We start from the raw sequence: 18,757 nt of genomic DNA on the forward strand, positions 1-18,757 counted from the left end.
GTCCTGATATTTGATAAGCTCAAACCATAACATATTTTGACTTATTGTTGTAGTTGTATTTCATTCAATAAAGGGTCATTTCAAATCATAAAGGATTTCATAAACTTAAAACAAAAACATAGTATTTTCTGAATGTAGAATCAGTTGACTCACCTGCTACCAAACAAACCAGACTAATATCAACTGATGCAGTGCCAGTCTTTATGATTTCCTCAAGGCTATGAGCATCAGTGGTGGCTTTCTGAAAGCCTGTTTCCTGTTGTGGAGCTAAAAGTTATAAAAAAAAAAACATGGAAAGATATAAATGACATACTACTGATGAAAGTACTTAGTACTTTAAAGATAAAAATGATTAAAAAAAATACCTCTTTCTGAGCTGACACGTGAATGAATGTGAGCAGTCCTCTGCTTTTCAGATGTGTTCTTCTCACATAACTTTCTCAGTTCATTCACCATGGTCTCTATACCATCTTGGAATATTGAAACAATATTATTTATACAACGTGCTGCATATTTTGAACAAATCAAGTGGAATGTGTGTGTAGTTTTCTTTAAAGGCATTGATGCTCACCACAAGAAGACTGATCCTGTGGCAGTTTGAGTGATTTTAGTGTTTCGTGGTAGGCTAGGCTGCTCAGTTTATCCTTGCAGTTCCATATCTCAACCCTGATCTTGTGACTAAGCAGACTGATCACCAAGTCCCTGTTGACTCTAATGTTGTAATTCTGGGACCATCCAACCCACATCCGATCTTCTTCATGCCACATTCTTACAATCTGTTACAAATACCTTTATGTTAATAACTTCAGCATTGATGGCTTTATAGATGATATTGTAACTCTAAACCATGTAGCTGCTTTATTGTTCACTCAGGATGATCATAAATAGTTCATTAAATATACACCTACACAGGTCATCATGATTACCTTGCAATTATCTTCTATGAATACTTTTGCTGCTGGCCCAAACACTACTATGTCCACTTTGGCTGGCTCTACATCCTCTGGCAACAACTTATATTCAATATGATAGCAGCTCTTAGCTTTTTGAGCCTTAACTGAAGCCTCAGGAGCGTCAACTTCTTCCCCTGTGAAGAACAAATGTTTATGAATGACATCAAAGATGAAATCACACAAGGTCATTCTTCTCAGCTTCAGTTTCAAGAACTTATGTTGATGTATTGGACAGTAAATCTACCTTGTGGAAGGGCTAGAGTGATGTAAATCGTCCAGGATACGTAATAGGAGCTGTCATCTGTTGGTTCCATGATATCCTCTGCTGAAACTGACCTATTTTCCAATCCATGCTCCCTGGACAACACATCATCCTCAAGGACATCTCCCTGTTCTGTATCTGTATCTCCTCCATCACCACTGTCTGGATGTGAAATGCTCATCTCTGACATCTCAGCTTTGGCTGACAACGTAATTGTTTCCATGAAAACACTGTAAGAAATGGCAGCGAAAAAAACGTCATTTTTGTGCATCTAAAGCCATATACTTGGCCCCCGCTACAGTCACATGGACATAAACAAAGACAAAATCCCTTCACATTTGACTCTAAAATATACTCGTTAACACAGGAAGTGTATATTTATTATATTTTTCCAATTAACACACAATTTGACATATTATTTGTTAACTGAAAGTGTAATTAGACCTGCAACTAGATTGGTTATTAAAATCTTAACATATTTGAAGCTGATTATATGTTAAGAAATTTTGTTTTTCATTTCCTCACATTATTACATAACTTTCTGACTTTTTGAAAAACTTTTTTAACATTTATTTTATTTAAAATATTATTTTAAATCTTACAATTTAAAACTAACACTCCCTGTTAAATCAGTTATAAAGTAAAATGAGTTGGCTGACATTCTGAAACTGTAAGTCGGTAACAATGCAATTTATTTCCCCCTTTATTTTTCCTAGTTGTTTTTGTCCTCTTCAGTTTCTGCTGAAGTGATTTAAGCTAGCTTAGTTTAACGCTTGCAACGTTTTAAGACTAAAGACTTCACCACAGTACAGTTTTACGTCAGTTCGTCAAACGTACCTGTCTTCTTCTTATTTTACATGGAGTTTATTTTCCATAGCTGCAGACTATTTTTACTTTTTGCCACGTTGTAGTAAAGTGCTGAAGTAGGTCGGTCAGGACAGGCTGTCACACAAACTTATATGATTCATGAACGCAGCGCGTCGCCATAGCAACCACCGTACTACAGGAAGTGAGGTGTCGGAATCCTATACATGGGCCACAGGTAGGGTAGGCACATGTGTCCCTGAATGGCTATAAATAATTGTGTTCTCAACGACCTGTAGCACAATAGGCTACTCATAATTTATGGCACCTGTGTAACAGGTAAGCTGTCACACAGAGCATAGTTTAGCTGCGCTTAAACTGTTACATCATAATGTGTCTCTGTACGCATGCATTTATCTCCTCTCTAAAGTTATAGCAAGTATACCTGCTGCAGCACCCTCTGCCCTGCCCTGTGCGTTTTTACACACGCACATCGATAGTCATGAATTATGGCACAATCAGGATCGATTAGAATCTAATGTGTATTTTTCACTTCAGACAGGTGATGTCTGTTTATTTCTGTATAATCACAGTGGTCTTTGGGGACCCATTTGACCGCTGACTAGGTTGTCCGGGTTATCATTACACTGTGCGCAGCTGATAATAAATACTGAGTACATCTGTATTTGTTGTGATGTTGTGTTGAGTTGTGATGATTAAGCTCTGCCCATTGACTGACAGACGTGATCCTTGAAACTATTAAAAACGTACAGATGTGTGGTTGAGAATAGAGGATGTTGCATTGTTGACAATAGAAAAATGAAAGGTTTCATTTTACTTTCTTAATTCAATTTAGTTAAGCATTTCCTGTTTTATTTTGATAGTCACCCTCTCCTCTTGTTTCATGTTTCCTGACCTCCTCCGCCCCTCCTGCGTCTCCACCTGTTGTTGATTACCTGCCCCACCCTGATGTGCTACACTTGTGTCTCCTTGCCTCCCTGATCTTAGTGTTTTCACCATGACAGTTTTTAGTCTACAAATTGTTGATTTTCTTCTGTGTTTTTTTTCTAAATCATCTTTAGCATTTGAACAGGCTTAAGTCCAAGTTACTCCATATATGGGAAGAGAGGTGAGCTGAGTGGGGTGGGCAGTAAGAAGGAGACTCGTGATCTGAGCCAACACCAACCTGTCACTCAAGTGTGTGTGTTGTTGTTGTTTTAAACCAGCAACCTTTGCTGATCTGTCAAAAACTGCAGGTCTCCTGCCAGCCTCTGGGGGCTGTTTTCAAATGTGAGTCAATCACCATAGACCTCCATGCTAAAATGTCCAACTTTACAGCGGAACTAATGTTTACAGCCTGGTTCAAAACAAGTTTGAGGCTCTATGTTAGATGGGATGGATGGGCGGTAGTGTAAAGAGGCAGCCTGTGATAAACATGTGTATTTCTGTTGTAAAGTTATGATTGAACTCTTGTTATTGACAGCCCCTAGTGGCCTTGAGTGGAACTGCCTTTTTCCCCACTCGCATGATGGTTGATGTTTTTTCAGGTTTCACATCATCATGAGAGATGTTTCATAGAACAGTTACAGGTGCAGGACAATCCGTGCTATTTAAAAATACACACAATTACACACTTTGATTAAAAGGATACAGTAAACATAGAGAGGAACAAGTGGGCTATTGACTAAGGATAAGAATAGGTTCTGCCCATTCATAGGACGAGCTCAAGCACTGCATGAGTAGCAAACTAAAGTGAAAATTGTGCAGAAAGCCATGCAAACAGACCGTTACAATTCTTCAGTCCGCCTGGTTCTGCTGCACAGCCTATTAGTCTCTGGGGCATCTTACATCTTAACAAGGTCTAACCCAAGTGAATGACAAAAGTTTACACACCTGGTGGCAATTATATTCAGGCGAACCGTTATAGTATGTGTAGGTCTGTGTGGGACCCCTGGTTGTGGATTTTGGGGGCAGTGCTAAATTCAAATCTGCTCAGATTTAACGCACGCCTCGTTTCAGCTGCAGCAGTCTGCTCCTGCACAGAGCTGCACAACACCAGAGGAGACAAAGTTAACACTGCTCCGTTTGTGGAAATATGATGTTTTTCTGTAGAAATAATGGACGTAATAGACTCCATTGATCCATATAGCCGACCGGCGCGCAGGACGCAATGGATAGTAAGCACTCTGGCTTACCACTACGGACTAGACCGGGGAGTGGAGAATGAAATAATAGTTTTGGCAACAGGATTGGATCAATATCTGCAGGAGATATTCCATCATTTGGACTATCAAGGTGGAGGTAAAATTCCCGTAGAGGACTTTAACATCCTGTGTGAAGTTTTGGGACTGAACCAGGACACGGATGAAACAGAATGCGCCTGTGTTTTAGACAATCTACCCAGCGAGTTTACGTTCAGACACTTCCACGCGAAACTGTGCGGATACTTCAGCACCAAAGCAGGGTGTCACTATGAGAACGGCCGGATGCTGGTGGGCAAGGACAGCGAGCACATAGAGACTCAGATCCGACTGAGGAGCCCGCTGAAGCGGCGAGAAAAGCTGCTGTGTGTGGGGGTGAACGGCGGCAGTGGTTCCTCGCCCTCTCCAGAGGGACGGCACGCCTCCGGCTGCAGGCTCGGCTCCTGCACGAGGGAGTGCTACGAGGAGATCGTAGCCCTCGAGGAGGCGGAGGACCGAATAACCAAACTAGAGGATGAGAATGCAAGTTTGAGGGAGCTGATTGAGGACATGAGAGCTGCACTTCAGAGCAGTGATGCCCGCTGTTTGGCTCTCCAGGTGAGAGTTATAATTTAGTATCTTTAATTTTAATCATTTAAGGCAGGGGACTCATGTTCATGGTAATGATTACGTTTGCAGGATATCCAACCTGGCAACATGGACTGCTAAAGAGACCCCCCAAAAGCCTCCACTGGTTTTCACATTGATTAGTAACATATGTGTCATTTTCTCCTCTAAATAACATGCAATATTAACTAATTTTTCTGGCACTGTGCTGTGAATGGGCCCTTTAACAAATCAACACCATCTCAGACATCTCAATATTATTTCAGCTTAGGAGGCCTGGTTGCACAGGGCTTTAAGGAGCTTGTATAGGGATGATGGAAGGGTCCTTATTTAGACAGCGGGTAGATGGGAGGTCAGTGGTGGGGGGCTGTGCCAGGTTAATCCGGTCACAGTCTTCTGTGGTTACAATGTAAGCCCTTATAAACTGGTAAACTCAAGATAATCCATAAATTGTTCAGTAGATTGAAAAACTGCTTTTGCACCAACCTGGCAACCCAAAGTTTGTTCAACTCAGTGTTTTATAAACTTTAATTTAATGAAAAGCATTCATTACAACTTGTAAATAATACGTTTTGAAAGAGGGTTAAGAATGTAAATAATAGCTTAATGAATTGACTATTTTTTTAGCCAGGTTGGTGACAAACTCATTTAAAGATGCTGTAAAAACAAACAGTTAATTAATGCTTTAATTGATGGCTTATGAATTGCAAGTATTTTGGATAACTATAAATACAGACATAGCTATACTTCATTAATATTATTCAGAACATGGAGGTCTATGAGGATTGATTCAAAGTTGGAACCACCCTTAAGTGGCCACTGGAGGAACTGCAGTTTATGCAAGTCTATGTTGGCCTAATGTCTAAGCCCCAACGTTTAGTTTTTTTGGTAACTTATAAGTAATCTATTAATAAAGCCATTAGCTGAAACCATTAGTTAATTGTGCTTAGTGATATTTCAGGGAAGATCCAGATGAAGCCTCCTCAGCTCACTTGGTTCTTCTTCCCTTTCTGCAGGTGGGACTGTGGAAGAGCCACTCCAAACATAAATCTGAAGAAGGCTGCTTCGTTGCCCGCCAGAAACAAGCCGCCGAGAAAACCCTGACCAGCACCGACCTGAAGAGCTGCACTTACAGTGACCTGAAGAGTCTGCAGAGCATTATCCACGAGATAGAACTGCTGCGCAGCTCCAGGGAGGAGCAGGTGGAGGAAGCATTCCTGTGTAATCAGAGGCTGGAGCAAGAGCTGTGGAGCTCTAAAGAGGCTTTGGCTGCTTTGGAGGACTGCAACAGGGCTTTGAAGAGGGAGCAGGCGGGCATGAGGAGGAAGGTGGAGGAGGCCAGGCAAGCGCTGCTCAGTGGGCTGGGTAAAGTTAAGGAGCTGGAAGCTAAGGCTGGTCACGTGCCTGTGCTGCAGAGACACATCGCACAGCTGGAGTCTGAACTCCTCTACTACAGGTAAGAACACTGTTATGTTACAACACTTGTTACAGTCGTATTTATCCCTATTGCAAATAGGATTTTTTGCAATACAACAAGTGGCCACTGGGGTAAATGCTATCAGACAAGGAAAATCTTCATCAACTGCCTTTGTGACAGCTAAATTAGGGGCTGCGTGAGACAATATTTGCATATATTCTTTACTTTTCGGGTTGAGCTGGTTGGTCAAGCAGCAAAACAAGTGCCTGGTTGTTTGTCATGTCATGAGAATCAAGGGCGTTTTTTTGGCAGGTCAATGCATTAGAGGGGCCTTTGTGGCTAGAATCAACCATAATGAATTATAATTCCTATAACACAATAAAATGACTCTGTTTACCTCTGGTTTAATGCCTGGAAAACCTTACCATGCTATTTATGAAGACTTGATGTGGTTTTACTATTCCAATTTTCAGCCTTGTTGTGTTTTAGTTTACTGAATGGGCTTCGTGTGTGGCAGACTGGTTGTGCCTGAGCTCCGCTACTGTCGGGAACCATTCATTTTGGTGGAAGTAAGGGTGTAATTGGACTTTTAAAGTACAAAGCCCATTGGTTTAATGTTTATCTCTATGTCTGTTGTCGTGCTCCTACCATATAATCAGTGTCTGCAGGTCTGGTCTTTCCTAGATTGCAGATGTGTCTAAATGCTTGTAATGTCTACATTATGTTATTATGTCGAGTCAGCCAGACCCATGTGATCACTACTACTAGCCATGTAGGTGCCTCTAAAAACAGTTTAGGCTACCACAGTACCTTTCCTTTTACCCTAAATTCCACTAATCTATGCAGACTGCGTTCCAAAGTCTTTTCACTGCCCTTCTATTGATGCCCTAATGGCAAATAATTCAACACCACAAAGACGAGAGAGAGAGACCTCCATTGAGTGAGAACTTCAACAGTCCGACTGTTCTCATCAATCTCCGTTCCCTTCTTTCACCCCTCTTCCAAATGAACAATACCACACAGGCAACCCCCCGGTCCTAAGGATCTTAGCAACCAGACCCTGTGAATATCCCTGCTGAAAGCCCCCAGTGCTTGCACAGTCACATCCCAGCGCTGTCAGAGAGGGAGATGCCGGGTTAAGCATCAAGATGTGAGTGAGATGCAGACTTCGCTGTTTGGATCCAAAACTGGGTGACCCCAAAGTCAATAGAGTCTTTCAGCATCACTTGTCAGAGATCGTACAGATTTAGAGATGACAAGGAGTATGTTGAAATGATGGACCTTAACTTTGTCATTGCAGCTTAATCCTAAATTATTCTGCCAAGTTAATGAGATTACTTCAAATGCTGCTGATTTGGAGTCCTGTGGATTGATTACTTCCTGGCTTGTACATGCAGCCATGCAGCTCTGGAGAATCAGACATTTGCATTGTAAAGCACCAATAGAACAAAGCAAAGTTTACACATAAGCATGATATAATACTTTTCTGGGCATGTTAAACTTTTTATTAATATCAATGTGACAATGAGGAAAAAACTATCAGAAGAAAACACATCAAAATACTAAAAATTATGGTTAAATCTGTATTTTTCATTTGTCTTGTAGAAATAAGCAGCCTCAACATGTGTCAAATAATTCAATCATGAAAAATGATGCATCATTGCCATTTAAGTAACTTAATTGTTTGTTAGAGCTACTTTACTTTTATTGTCTTTGCATGGACCCACGTCTGCTTTTTCCTAGTCTTTCTGTTCCATATACTATGCCAAGCCAGCTTTGTAACTACATATTTACAGCATACTGTCATGATATTGGTAGGCTACTGATCTTCTTAATCTAATTTTTGGCATCAAGAAGATTTTTCCAGAAATGTTGGCCTCTTCCTGTAGCTACATGATTTGCATTTTGATTGACTTTTTTGTTAATGTACAGTTTTCTCATGTAGAAAATCCCCTGACTTTCCATCAGCATCCCAGCAGTCATTGAAAAAATATGGTCATTGGAATGAAACTTTAGGTGTGTGGGTGTTGTTGCGTAACATGTCTGTGATTGCTTTGGAGCAGAGGCTCAGAGTCGGACTCCTTCAACAGGAGGACAGGAAAGTGTCTCTGTGATTGTCTGAAAGTGTCGCTTTTAGTTTTGTTTTTTTCTCTTAGCTTGAGCCGCAGAAGGTAAAGGAACCTAAATCAGTCACTGTAGTGTATAGAGAGGCCTGTGAGCCAGAGGGATGAGACAATAGGAAGCACAGCAAGAGGAACAAAAAAGAGATGAGGGGGAGGAAAGCCTACCATCTGGAGGAAGAAGCAAACACTCAGCTGTTTGTTCATGAAATGACAGACGTGTTTTGCAAGGCTCACAAGAGAGGAATGGCTTCATTTATCTTTCACCTCCCAGACATTCATAGGCGAGTTGAAATCACTCATTAAAAGTGAACTTTGCCCTATAATATCTTCACCTTTTACTATGCCCTTGATTCCAGGTGTGTCAGTTTATAGTTAAAGAATTTCTAGAGAGCACCCCAGAGTACATGTGTCCTAAGTGTTTCAAGTTTAAAACTCACTTTTCATTTCAGCGGCACGACTGCAGGCTTCTTCTCTGCGTGCTTCTAACCCTTTGCCCCTCTGAAGGCAGGCCCCAGGGGAGGAATAATCTCCCGGCCTTTTCATGCTCACTGCGTGGTGCCTGGAGAGCGGAGAGAGAGAGAGAGAGGAGGGTCCGGCGGGCCATTTATCTGCCTCAGCACAAGAGCAGCAGCATTGTGTGGAGCAGGTGCTGCCACAGCATTCCTACCCTTTAAAATAATGTAGAAGGGGGACACACTTGAGGGACGTCTGGGACCTGTGGCATTATGCTGCTGCTGCTTTACTGTTTTTTCTTGAAGAGCTTTTTAAAAACCTGCCCCAAAGTGGGCTCTTTTTCAGATGCAGCTGCTGCTCCACATTCTCCCTGGCTCTCTTTCTCTGGTTTTTGGGGGTATGCTGACATCAGCAGAAATACATATCTTATAAACTTGTGCCACCCAGTTCTGTTGGATGTCTCTCCCCATTTATTTCCCTCTGCTTTTAATACCTTCGTTTGTTTGACTTTAGGGGTTTTCTTTGCACAGGAAAGCTGCCCTCTGTAAATGTTACAGGAGCCATCGCCTCAGCAAGTGCTAAACACATCCCTAAAGCAGCTTTATTTGTATCTCCGAGACCAGCGCGACCCCGAGAGGACTTGATTAATAACCGTCAGCTATCCAAACAAGACCCCCCCAACCCCTCCCCCCACCCACCCTCATCGTGCCGCAGGGCACTGACAGGCGGTGAACTTCCAAGTTCAAGCTCAGGTTTACAGCGTGCCCTCATTTTTTAAACCTCAGCAGAGAAAGGAGACTGTCATTGACGGATGACACCTGAAAAAGGAAACTGCTCTTGTGGGGAGTGGAGGAGCTGATGGGGAGGATGTGTGTTAACGGAAAGTTCACCTCAGCGCCGCACTGCCATAAACACAGGGAGGACTCTGGGTGTCCCAGCTCTAACAATAAACAGCTGGACTAGTCTTGAGAACGACCTTAAACATTTGCTAATAGAATACAGGATGCTATTAATTAGAAATGCCCTGACATAGCACAACAGAAATCTTCATGTGTAACCGTACTCCTGTGTGTGTGTTCCTCTGGGGATGTAGGGATAATTAGCTGCTACAAAATACATCCACTTGTATTAAAACCATAGTCCATTTTCAACTAATGTGAATGTAGACATGCTAATCTTGAATTTCCTTGTTTTGAGATTACTCCAAGAGATACAATTATTTTGGCTTTAGCAAGCACAATCTGATAAAAGACAGTGAAAGGAGATGTGAAAAGGATTAGCCTATTGTATGTGCAACATATCAGATCCTCTAATACTGTATTTCCTCTAAAACTCTAATGTCTGTTTCAGGTTTCCTGCAGATTTATACTGCTACATTGTGCTTTTTTTTCACTTAATGCATAGCATACATATTTCCTCAGTGGGTGAGGAAGGGACAAAATGCTAATGCTAGTTTTTTTTTAAATCAGCTCGGATTATTGTAGAGCATTCTACAAAATATATTTAACACGCAGACACATATATTCAGAGTTTTGTTGTCCCTATGTAGTTTAGTCTCTTAAGTTTTGTAAATTGACCTGTGCCTACATATAGACTGAGTGATATGCCATATACAGGTATATTTCAATGGAAAATATTAAGTCAGTTTAGTTCTGGATATACAGTAAAGTAAACTATTAATATAGATATTTTCAATATATGGACATGTACAAATTTTACAGTTGATTTTATGTATATCCATAGACTATACATGCCATGCCAATATATTACTATATAGTTAAATTATGCAAATTTACCTAAGGATATGTGTAAATCCCCCGATTTACACTGCTCAAATCATTAAAGGGAACACTAAAATAACACAATAAACAACAATTTCAATGAATGAAATATTCCAGTTAAAAATCTTCATTCATTACAGTAGAATATGTTGAGAACAAAATAACATAAAAATATAAATCAAAATTATTATTAAGGTCTGGATTTGGAACCATACTCAAAATAGGCTAATCTCCCAATCTTAATGTTCTCTGGCAAATACCAGTCACCCTGCACAGTGTTGGGCTGTAAGCACAAGCCCACTTGTGGACGTCGGGCCCTCATACCACCCTCATGGAGTCTGTTTCTGACAGTTTGAGCAGAAAAATGCATATTAGTGGCCTGCTGGAGGTCATGTTGCAGGGCTCTGGCAGTGCTCCTCCTGTACCTCCTTGCACAAAGGAGGACGTAGCGGTCCTGCTGCTGGGTTGTTGCCCTCCTGTGGCCCCCTCCGTGTCTCCTGGCGTCTCCTGGTATCTCCTCCATGCTCTGGACACTGTGCTAACAGACACAGCAAACCTTCTTGCCACAGCTCTCATTGATGAGCCATCCTGGATGAGCTGCACTATCTGAGCAACTTGTGTGGGTTGTAGACACCGCCTCAAGCTACCTCTGGGGGTGAGAGCACTGACAAAATGACAAAAGTGAGCAAAACATCAAACAGAAAGGATGAGAACAGAGAAATGGTCTGTGGTCAGTACCTGCAGAACCTCTCCTTTATAAGGGTTGTCTGATAACTGCCTCTCATTTCCACCTGTTGCCTGTTCCATTTGCACAACAGCAGCTGAAATTGATTCACAGTCAGTGTTGCTTCCTAACTGGACAGGCTGATTTCACAAAAGTGTGATTGACTTGGCGTTACATTGTGTTCTTTAAGTGTTCCCTTTATTTTCTTAGACGTGTATATCACAGATTAAATTTAAGTATAGGACAGCTGCATTCATATGCAGAAACACCTTGTCTCTAAGCAAAATAAGTAAATGATAGGTACTTTAATTTTAGCAGGTCAGGCCCATCATTGCTGGCACACTCTGAGAGCTATGATGCCTGTCCACCGACCAAATTTTGTCTGTCTGCTGCATCCCACAGTCTAACCACTATCCAGGACGCCTGCCTGGACTACTTTCAGGTGTCTCTGCTCATCCAGCTGGATTTTCCATACTCAGAACCACCAAGCACATGTGATGGAAAACAGTATAAATCTCATTAGAACTAGTTTTCATGTGTCAGCCGCGAGTTGTCTCTTAAACACAAAAGCCATTTTTTTAACCACTATGCATGTCAGAGGCCTGATTCTGTATTCACTGGACATCCAAGCCTCCTTCCTAGCACTGTCAATTAAAGTGCAATTAGTCACACCAAAGCCTGCATTTGAAAAAGCTCATTCCAGAGTCTCAGGGTCCCCATAGCAACGAGCAAAGTGTGTGTGTTCATATTGGTCTGACTGCAGTTACTGGTCCTGTGAACTCTTTTTTTTTCCACCACCATAACTTAAACAGGACTTTGATTAATTGCCTGAGATCAGGCTACAATTATTGACTTTTACTGATGTCAGTAATTTTACAAAGAAAGCTACACCGACACAGAGTATAATGGTGTCTTACAACATAATCTGCCTCGTGCCAACAGGATATACGCCCAGTGACTTTTTTCTGTTTTCTGTTTTTTTTTTTCAGTCAGGCTGCTGAAAATTGTTTCGAGATTTTCTCTCTCTCTCTCTCTCTCTCTCTCTCTTTCTTCGGCAAGACATCATCATCTGGAAACACTTACTCTGTGATTTATGAAGGCCCCCTATCGGATTTCCCCGAACACAAAGGAGCAGACAGCAGAAGAAACCTAGAAAATTCAAACCATTACAGGACGATTGATCTGCCCAGAGTGCAGCCTCAGGCCTTTTATCAGGAGTGTTTAAATGTAACGATGACGTTAGGGAAAATTTCAACTGAACGTATGTTCCTCTGCAGATAAAAAGACATGTCACCGAGATCTGCAAACTGTATGCAGCACTTAAATATTTTTCTTCCATCCGGTGTGCTTTTTGCTCACATCTTGCACTCTAATAGCACCGTTCTACCACTGACCCACTTTACTGTAAAAAATGCCTGACAGATACAATGTCTGGTTTCAATTACCCCTCCCAGATTTGGCATACAACATCACAGGCCTCTATAAAATTATCATGGCGGTTGTAGATGTGGCGTAATACACACTTGCGTTACATGATATGTTCTCTTTGATGTTAGCAATTGGTTCGGACTGAACGTCTCTCATCTGTGCACATTTGAAGAGCACTTTTAGCTCTTCTGGTCACTGTCAGTTTATGTATATTAGACATTCACAGCAACAGATAGGTTGCAAAAAAAACATACAGTCTGTGCTGAGCATGCAGTCTTTTTTCTTTCTTTTTTCAGATCCCAGGTGTCAAAACTACAAATCCCAAGCAGCGCCAGGGCAGAGCAACAGCAGAGTGTCAGCAGCAGGCCGGGACAGAGGTGCTGCCTGGACAGCCAGCATGACCGCTGCTCCCCGACAGGGCGTGCTGTGACGACCCCAGACAAGAGTAAGACATCTCTCTCAACAGGAAAGCATCTAGCTTTGTGATAATAATATTAATAATGACTATAATAATGGTGATTGTGCGTTGTGGTATACAGTGGAAGAGCAGCTGTTCCGGTCCGTGGAGGGCCAGGCAGCCTCGGATGAAGAGGAAGATAAGTGGACTGGAGATCAACGGAGGCAGGTGGACGAGGTGAAGAAGATCCTCACCAGGCTATCATGCTGTGGGGAAAGGTACAGCACATCCCAATTATCACTGTATTCTCAAATATACATATAATAACATGAAATTGATTTTTGACCTTATTAACCTCAGTGTTTTTAATGCACACAGCACATGTAAAGTAGCTGTAGTGAAATCTTTACATTGCAGCTTTTTTCTGCAGCACAACAATAGTTAGCTAGGATGTTAGTTAGAAAACATTATGGAGTTGTTTTTTTAGCTTATATGAGGAAAAATATTTATCTTTTGTTAATGAAAAAAAAGGTTGGTGAGTAGGAATGGTTAACTGAAACTGGAATAAGTTAAAAACTTTGGGTGCTAGTGACATTTCCTGTTGTTTAACCAATCTCTATTCAAGGTTCAAGACTCTTAAGTCAAAGGTGTCATATGTAAGATCACAGTGCAAAAATACTGTACAGCATTTTTTCAGCTTTCATAATGCACATATTTCAATCATTTCAAGTTTTTTTTGTGTTGGTCAAAGTTTAGACTTTTCCAGGCATTTTGCCTTCACACTTCAGTTTCAGGTTCACACCTACAGGAAAAAAAAATATCCAATGTGGCAGAATTCATAACAAGTACCATGCAATGTTGTCAGTGTCTAATCCAAAACACACTTGGAAACATCTAAAACTGATTATTTAGGTATTTAGTAAAATATATTAAACATGTCTGTCTATATTTAAAGAATGTAAATAAGGACTACACATGCAGAAAACTGTTGCCAGTGTGTTTATTGTTGCTCTGAAGTGACTTGCCTCAAGACATAATCTGCCCCTAACATTTATATAAATGCGATCCACTGTGTAATCTTTTGGCTTCTGACCTGATAATGTGTCGTTGACCAGGTGCGACGACAAGGCGTTCAAAAAGCTGATGTCTAATTTCGGGAGCTCCAGAAGCGAGGAGAGCTGCAGCGCCGTGTTGGAGCTCCTGGAGAGGGTGACCAGGTTGCATAAGCAGCTGGAGCAGAAGGAAAGGCAGGCGAAGATTGACATGGACCAGGTACAGACTACCACTGAACTCCATCACAACATGGTAATGAGTTCTGCTGTCTCCATTTACATGAAAATGTCCTCCCCGGACAATGTTCTGCCTCTTGCCATTCTGCGGCCAAGTGCACAGTGTTAAACTAGATTAGAGGGGACTGGCGAAGGTTGTTTTGAAAGTGGAGGGCTTCAAAGGCAAAACCACAGCTAATGGTATGATCCTGCAGCTTCCACCTAACCAAACCACCAGCAGCAGCTACAGAGCCTCCCTCAGCGTGAGTTTGTGTGTGGGTGGGTGTGTTTGCAGCTGTTTCTCACTGGAACCGACCACAAAAACACTCCCCCTCTTGTTGCCGCATGACACTTAGAAATATCATGAATTAAAGTTCTCCCATTACAGTCAAGAAGGCTTTTCACAACACAGGAAGACAGGCAGGCAGAGGGGGAACGTGATGTAATGTCTTCCCAGACCATCTCAGCGCTCCGACAGGAAAAGTTCAAACCAAACAAAGTCCTTACTGTTAGCCTTTGTTTATGTGCAGGATGTGTGGGGTGAGACCTTTGTCCTTCAACGCGCTATGATGTAAAGGTGCACTGCAGGGATTTCCAACATTTTTGGCAGGCACCTGAAAATGTAAAAATAACCCCTTACATTTGACATGCCATTTCACTTTGTGTATTTGTTTTGTAAAATATTTATATTATATTTACAGAAGTGACAAAAGTAGCAGTTCTTAAAAACCAATCAAATTCTAGGCACCTCAGTAATATATCTTGACACTATAGACTGTAAATAAAGATGGAGGACAAGTGCTTTTAAAGCTCAGCACCTACAGAGGTTGTTTCATTGGCTCATTGCTAGATATGTTTCATATATCTATATTTCATATGTATATATAAGGTACACCGAAGTGTCAGTTTAATATTTGTATTTTGTGAGCTATGCAACACAAAGGGTAAGGAACAGCAGAAGAGGGGATTCATTAACTGGAGTATGAACCAGAACAAATGTTTTCTGCGGGGTGCAGAACAACAGACAGCATGAGTGTTTTACCTACCACTCTTAACATGTAAATTTCACAACAAGAAAGACTTGATATTCTCAACAGTTAGGTGAAAAACTATGGGCAGTGTCAGCCGTCAGCTAAGCATATGTGCTATATACATAATCAACCACTGCCTGATTCCTGACCGCTATCCTTTAGTTTTAATTGCTGCATAACATGTGCATATTTCTTCCAGATGAAGGACTCCCTGATGCAAGAGCTGCAGCAGAAGGCCGAGGAGACGGAGCTGCTTCAGATTGAGCTGCAGATGCTGGAGACTGAGAGAGTTCGTCTGTCACTGGTGGAGGAGAAGCTCGTGGACATCCTGCAGCTCCTCCAGCAGCTCAGAGAGCTGGTTAGTCACCATTAGAGGATGTCTGAATGACAGAGGGGCTTTGTAGAGTCATTAAACGTGATTTTTTTTTTTTACAATTTGAAGGCCCAAACATAGTGTTTTGATTTAGTACAATGAACAATGTTGTAACCAAACAGCATATCAAGTCAAGCAAAATCCACCCACGCTACACTGGAATAGTTTTGCTGCTCTGTTAAGTGAAAGAAAAACAAAGCTAAAGCTTCCTCTATCCTAATGAACAGACAGCATTAAGACATAATCACATTTGTGATCAGTGTATAAAAGCGCAAATTTATATCACTCATATGTCAAAGTTTTTGTGGACACATTTTTGTGTGAGACACCTGAACATCTTTCTCTCTCTCTCTCTGGTTTTAGAACGTCTCGCGGAGGTCTCTCGGGAAAATCCTGCTCAGCACTTTGGAGTCGTGCAGCGACCCGCAGCACGGTTGGTAGATCTCAAACGTCCAATAAAATCAATACAAGTCTTGTGAAATGCAACAATAAAAGTTCACAGTCAGTTGAGACGGGGGAACCAAATGAACTTCTCATCAGGTCACACCAAACTCAACTCCCACTGAGGTCACATCTGCTCTGTTTTTACACAGGAAAAGCCCACATTCTGGAGGTGCTCAACGCTCTTTATCACGAGCTGGCTGCTTGCGAGATCCTGTCCACTGGAGGACCATTGGAAAGGACACAGAGTCAGCAGTCCCTCAACGCTCTCATCATTTCCTGCTAAACAACGCTGCCTCCTGCTGGGCCCTGAGTGCTTCAGCGGTTTTCTCAAGGACACTAAAAAAGTGATAAAAATCAAGCTGGTTGTGTATACAGTGTATTATATTGTACTCCTTCCATTATATATTTTTTTGTGAAGGGATGTTAGTCTAGAGTTATGGTAGCAGATTTTAATGACATATAAATTCTTGCCAACACATAGCAGAGCTTTTATTGCACAGACGTTTTCATTATACATTTTGTATTACCATTTTTTTTTCATCACAGTTTTCTTAATGTGAAAATCTTAATATAAGCTCAACTTCAAAGGCACACAGTGCTCTTCAACAGATACCTGCCAGTCTGTCCCCTTAGACCTCCATGTTAAAATGTCAAAGTTTAAAGGAGAAATAAACATGTGCCTGGTCTATCACTCTGTATCTTACTGTGCTTACTGTCATTGGATCAATAAAATTCACTGCGAATTTGTAAATACTAAAAGTAAATTTGTGTTCTTGTGTTTGTTCTGATGTCAAATTCCACCAAGAATATTATACTAGAATTAATTTAACCCTCAGGCGTCACTTTAAATTACTAACTACCCTTTTGTGTCATTAGGGACAAAAATGTCCACTTCCAAATAACTGCTATAAAAACTTAACCCTTACCTAATTTTTATGTTTAATTTGGCCATAACTTTGTCTATACGTGAGCAAATTGAATAATTTTTAGTGAGTAAGCTTAATTTTACATACATTTTGTCAATATGATTTTAAAATTAAATTTTAAAGGTTGTTTGGGACAAAAACGTCCTCTAAATTTAACTGTTTTAAAAATAGATTAGATAAATATTTTTTTTGCATAGACCTTTTAATTAACTTCAGTTCTGATCAAAAGTAGTAAAACAATCATTTTCCCCCAGGATTTTAACCCTTTAATCACCAATTTCATAAGCTGATAAATGGAAAAAAACACACAAAATGGCAAATTTTTAATTTTTAATTTAAAATTTTTTATGTGGACTGGATTTTTTTTAACCTTTATTACAGTCTTGGACATGTCAAACATTAGTAACAACATTGACTTTAATGCATTGTTAGTTTTTGCACAGCACTGGATTTTCATTTTTTCTCCCTTACGTGTTGTTCATGGACATTTTTGTATTTGTTTAGAAGCTAATAGGAGGACTGCTCACAGTCCTGTCTGACCTAGGTACCACGTAGTATTAAAGGCAAGGGTAGGAGTTCTTGAAAACCCACAGAACTGGCAGGCAGTTGAGGGCTCCACAGAACACACACCCACCCCACATCACTATAAATGTTTATTATTTACTGATTGACAGGTCAGAATTCAAATCCTGAGCCTGGAGCATCCCATCAGCTGCTGGAGCTCCATCTGAACCAAGTCTTACATCTGCCAGCAGAAGGGGACATGATTGTCAGGATTCCCTCCTCCCGTACAAACCCTGACAATGATGGAGAGACAAGACAGCTTCAAGAATTGGACATGTGCAAAGTTAGGGATGCACTGAAATAAGCTGTGTTCTGTTTATTTCTCAATGTCTGCAGCATTTGGCTGATGAGATAAGGTGTAATTTATTTGTTTTTATTTTTTTCCTCTGTTTTGGCATATTAGGCTACATGCCTTACATCCCCAAGAGCAGGACCAACAGACTCAGAGACTCCTTTGTCCCCCGATACATCAAACTTTACAATTCTGCTTTTGGCAGGAGGGGGAGAATGAGGGAGGAGTACAGCCCGCCTGATACAACACAGTGCAATAATTTATATGTTGCTTTTTAACTCACTCTGACTGTTGGTGTTGTAGTGCTGCTGGTACCCAAATTTCCCTGAGGGACCTTCCCAAAGGGATTAATAAAGTATATTCTATTCTATTCTATTCTATTCTATTTTAACCCGAGTGCTCCACCTAGTGGTTAAAGTATGCACACAACAATCAACTAAATAATATTCTTACTTAGGTGAATTGTGACATTACATACAATACTGTAAAAATATTTTTCTAGCAAACAAAGAATAATGTAAGTATAAACATAAATTTCTCCACAGGGCTGTTATTAATTAAGCACACAGTACTTTATACTGTATATTATTTCGATCTATCCAATTTTTACTACTACTGTATCTGTGCTGTTGCAATAACGCAATTTCCCCATTATGGGACAAATAAAGGTTTTCTTAATCTAAATCTAAATCTTGTATCAAGTTGTTTTA

The 18,757-nt window shown here is 40.9% G+C and overlaps 1 protein-coding gene across 2 annotated transcripts; it reads left to right on the forward strand.

The window, feature by feature from the left end:
• The first annotated feature begins 4,078 nt into the window (after window positions 1-4,078).
• Window positions 4,079-16,898, forward strand: efcc1 (EF-hand and coiled-coil domain containing 1). Of its 2 annotated transcripts, none has more exons than XM_028406671.1 (8): window positions 4,079-4,817; window positions 5,843-6,282; window positions 13,049-13,197; window positions 13,292-13,427; window positions 14,265-14,454; window positions 15,648-15,806; window positions 16,185-16,254; window positions 16,415-16,898. In XM_028406671.1, the coding sequence occupies exons 1-8, from the start codon at window positions 4,137-4,139 to the stop codon at window positions 16,546-16,548; spliced, it is 1,959 nt and encodes a 652-aa protein (XP_028262472.1). In that variant the 5' UTR covers window positions 4,079-4,136; the 3' UTR covers window positions 16,549-16,898. The 2 variants fall into 2 exon arrangements, with proteins under 2 accessions (XP_028262472.1, XP_028262473.1); XM_028406672.1 differs by having other exon boundaries at window positions 14,265-14,421.
• The last annotated feature ends 1,859 nt before the right edge of the window (window positions 16,899-18,757 follow it).

Source organism: Parambassis ranga, chromosome 5 (assembly GCF_900634625.1).
Source record: "Parambassis ranga chromosome 5, fParRan2.1, whole genome shotgun sequence".
Classification (NCBI taxonomy): Eukaryota; Metazoa; Chordata; class Actinopteri; family Ambassidae; genus Parambassis; species Parambassis ranga.

Bases quoted from the DNA above. Each gene is read 5' to 3' on its own strand.
- efcc1 (XM_028406671.1), top strand. From the start codon at position 4,137: ATGGACGTAATAGACTCCATTGATCCATATAGCCGACCGGCGCGCAGG. The intron at 14,455-15,647 runs GTAATGAGTTCT...TATTTCTTCCAG, and splicing joins CTGAACTCCATCACAACATG to ATGAAGGACTCCCTGATGCA. The intron at 15,807-16,184 runs GTTAGTCACCAT...CTCTGGTTTTAG, and splicing joins TCCAGCAGCTCAGAGAGCTG to AACGTCTCGCGGAGGTCTCT.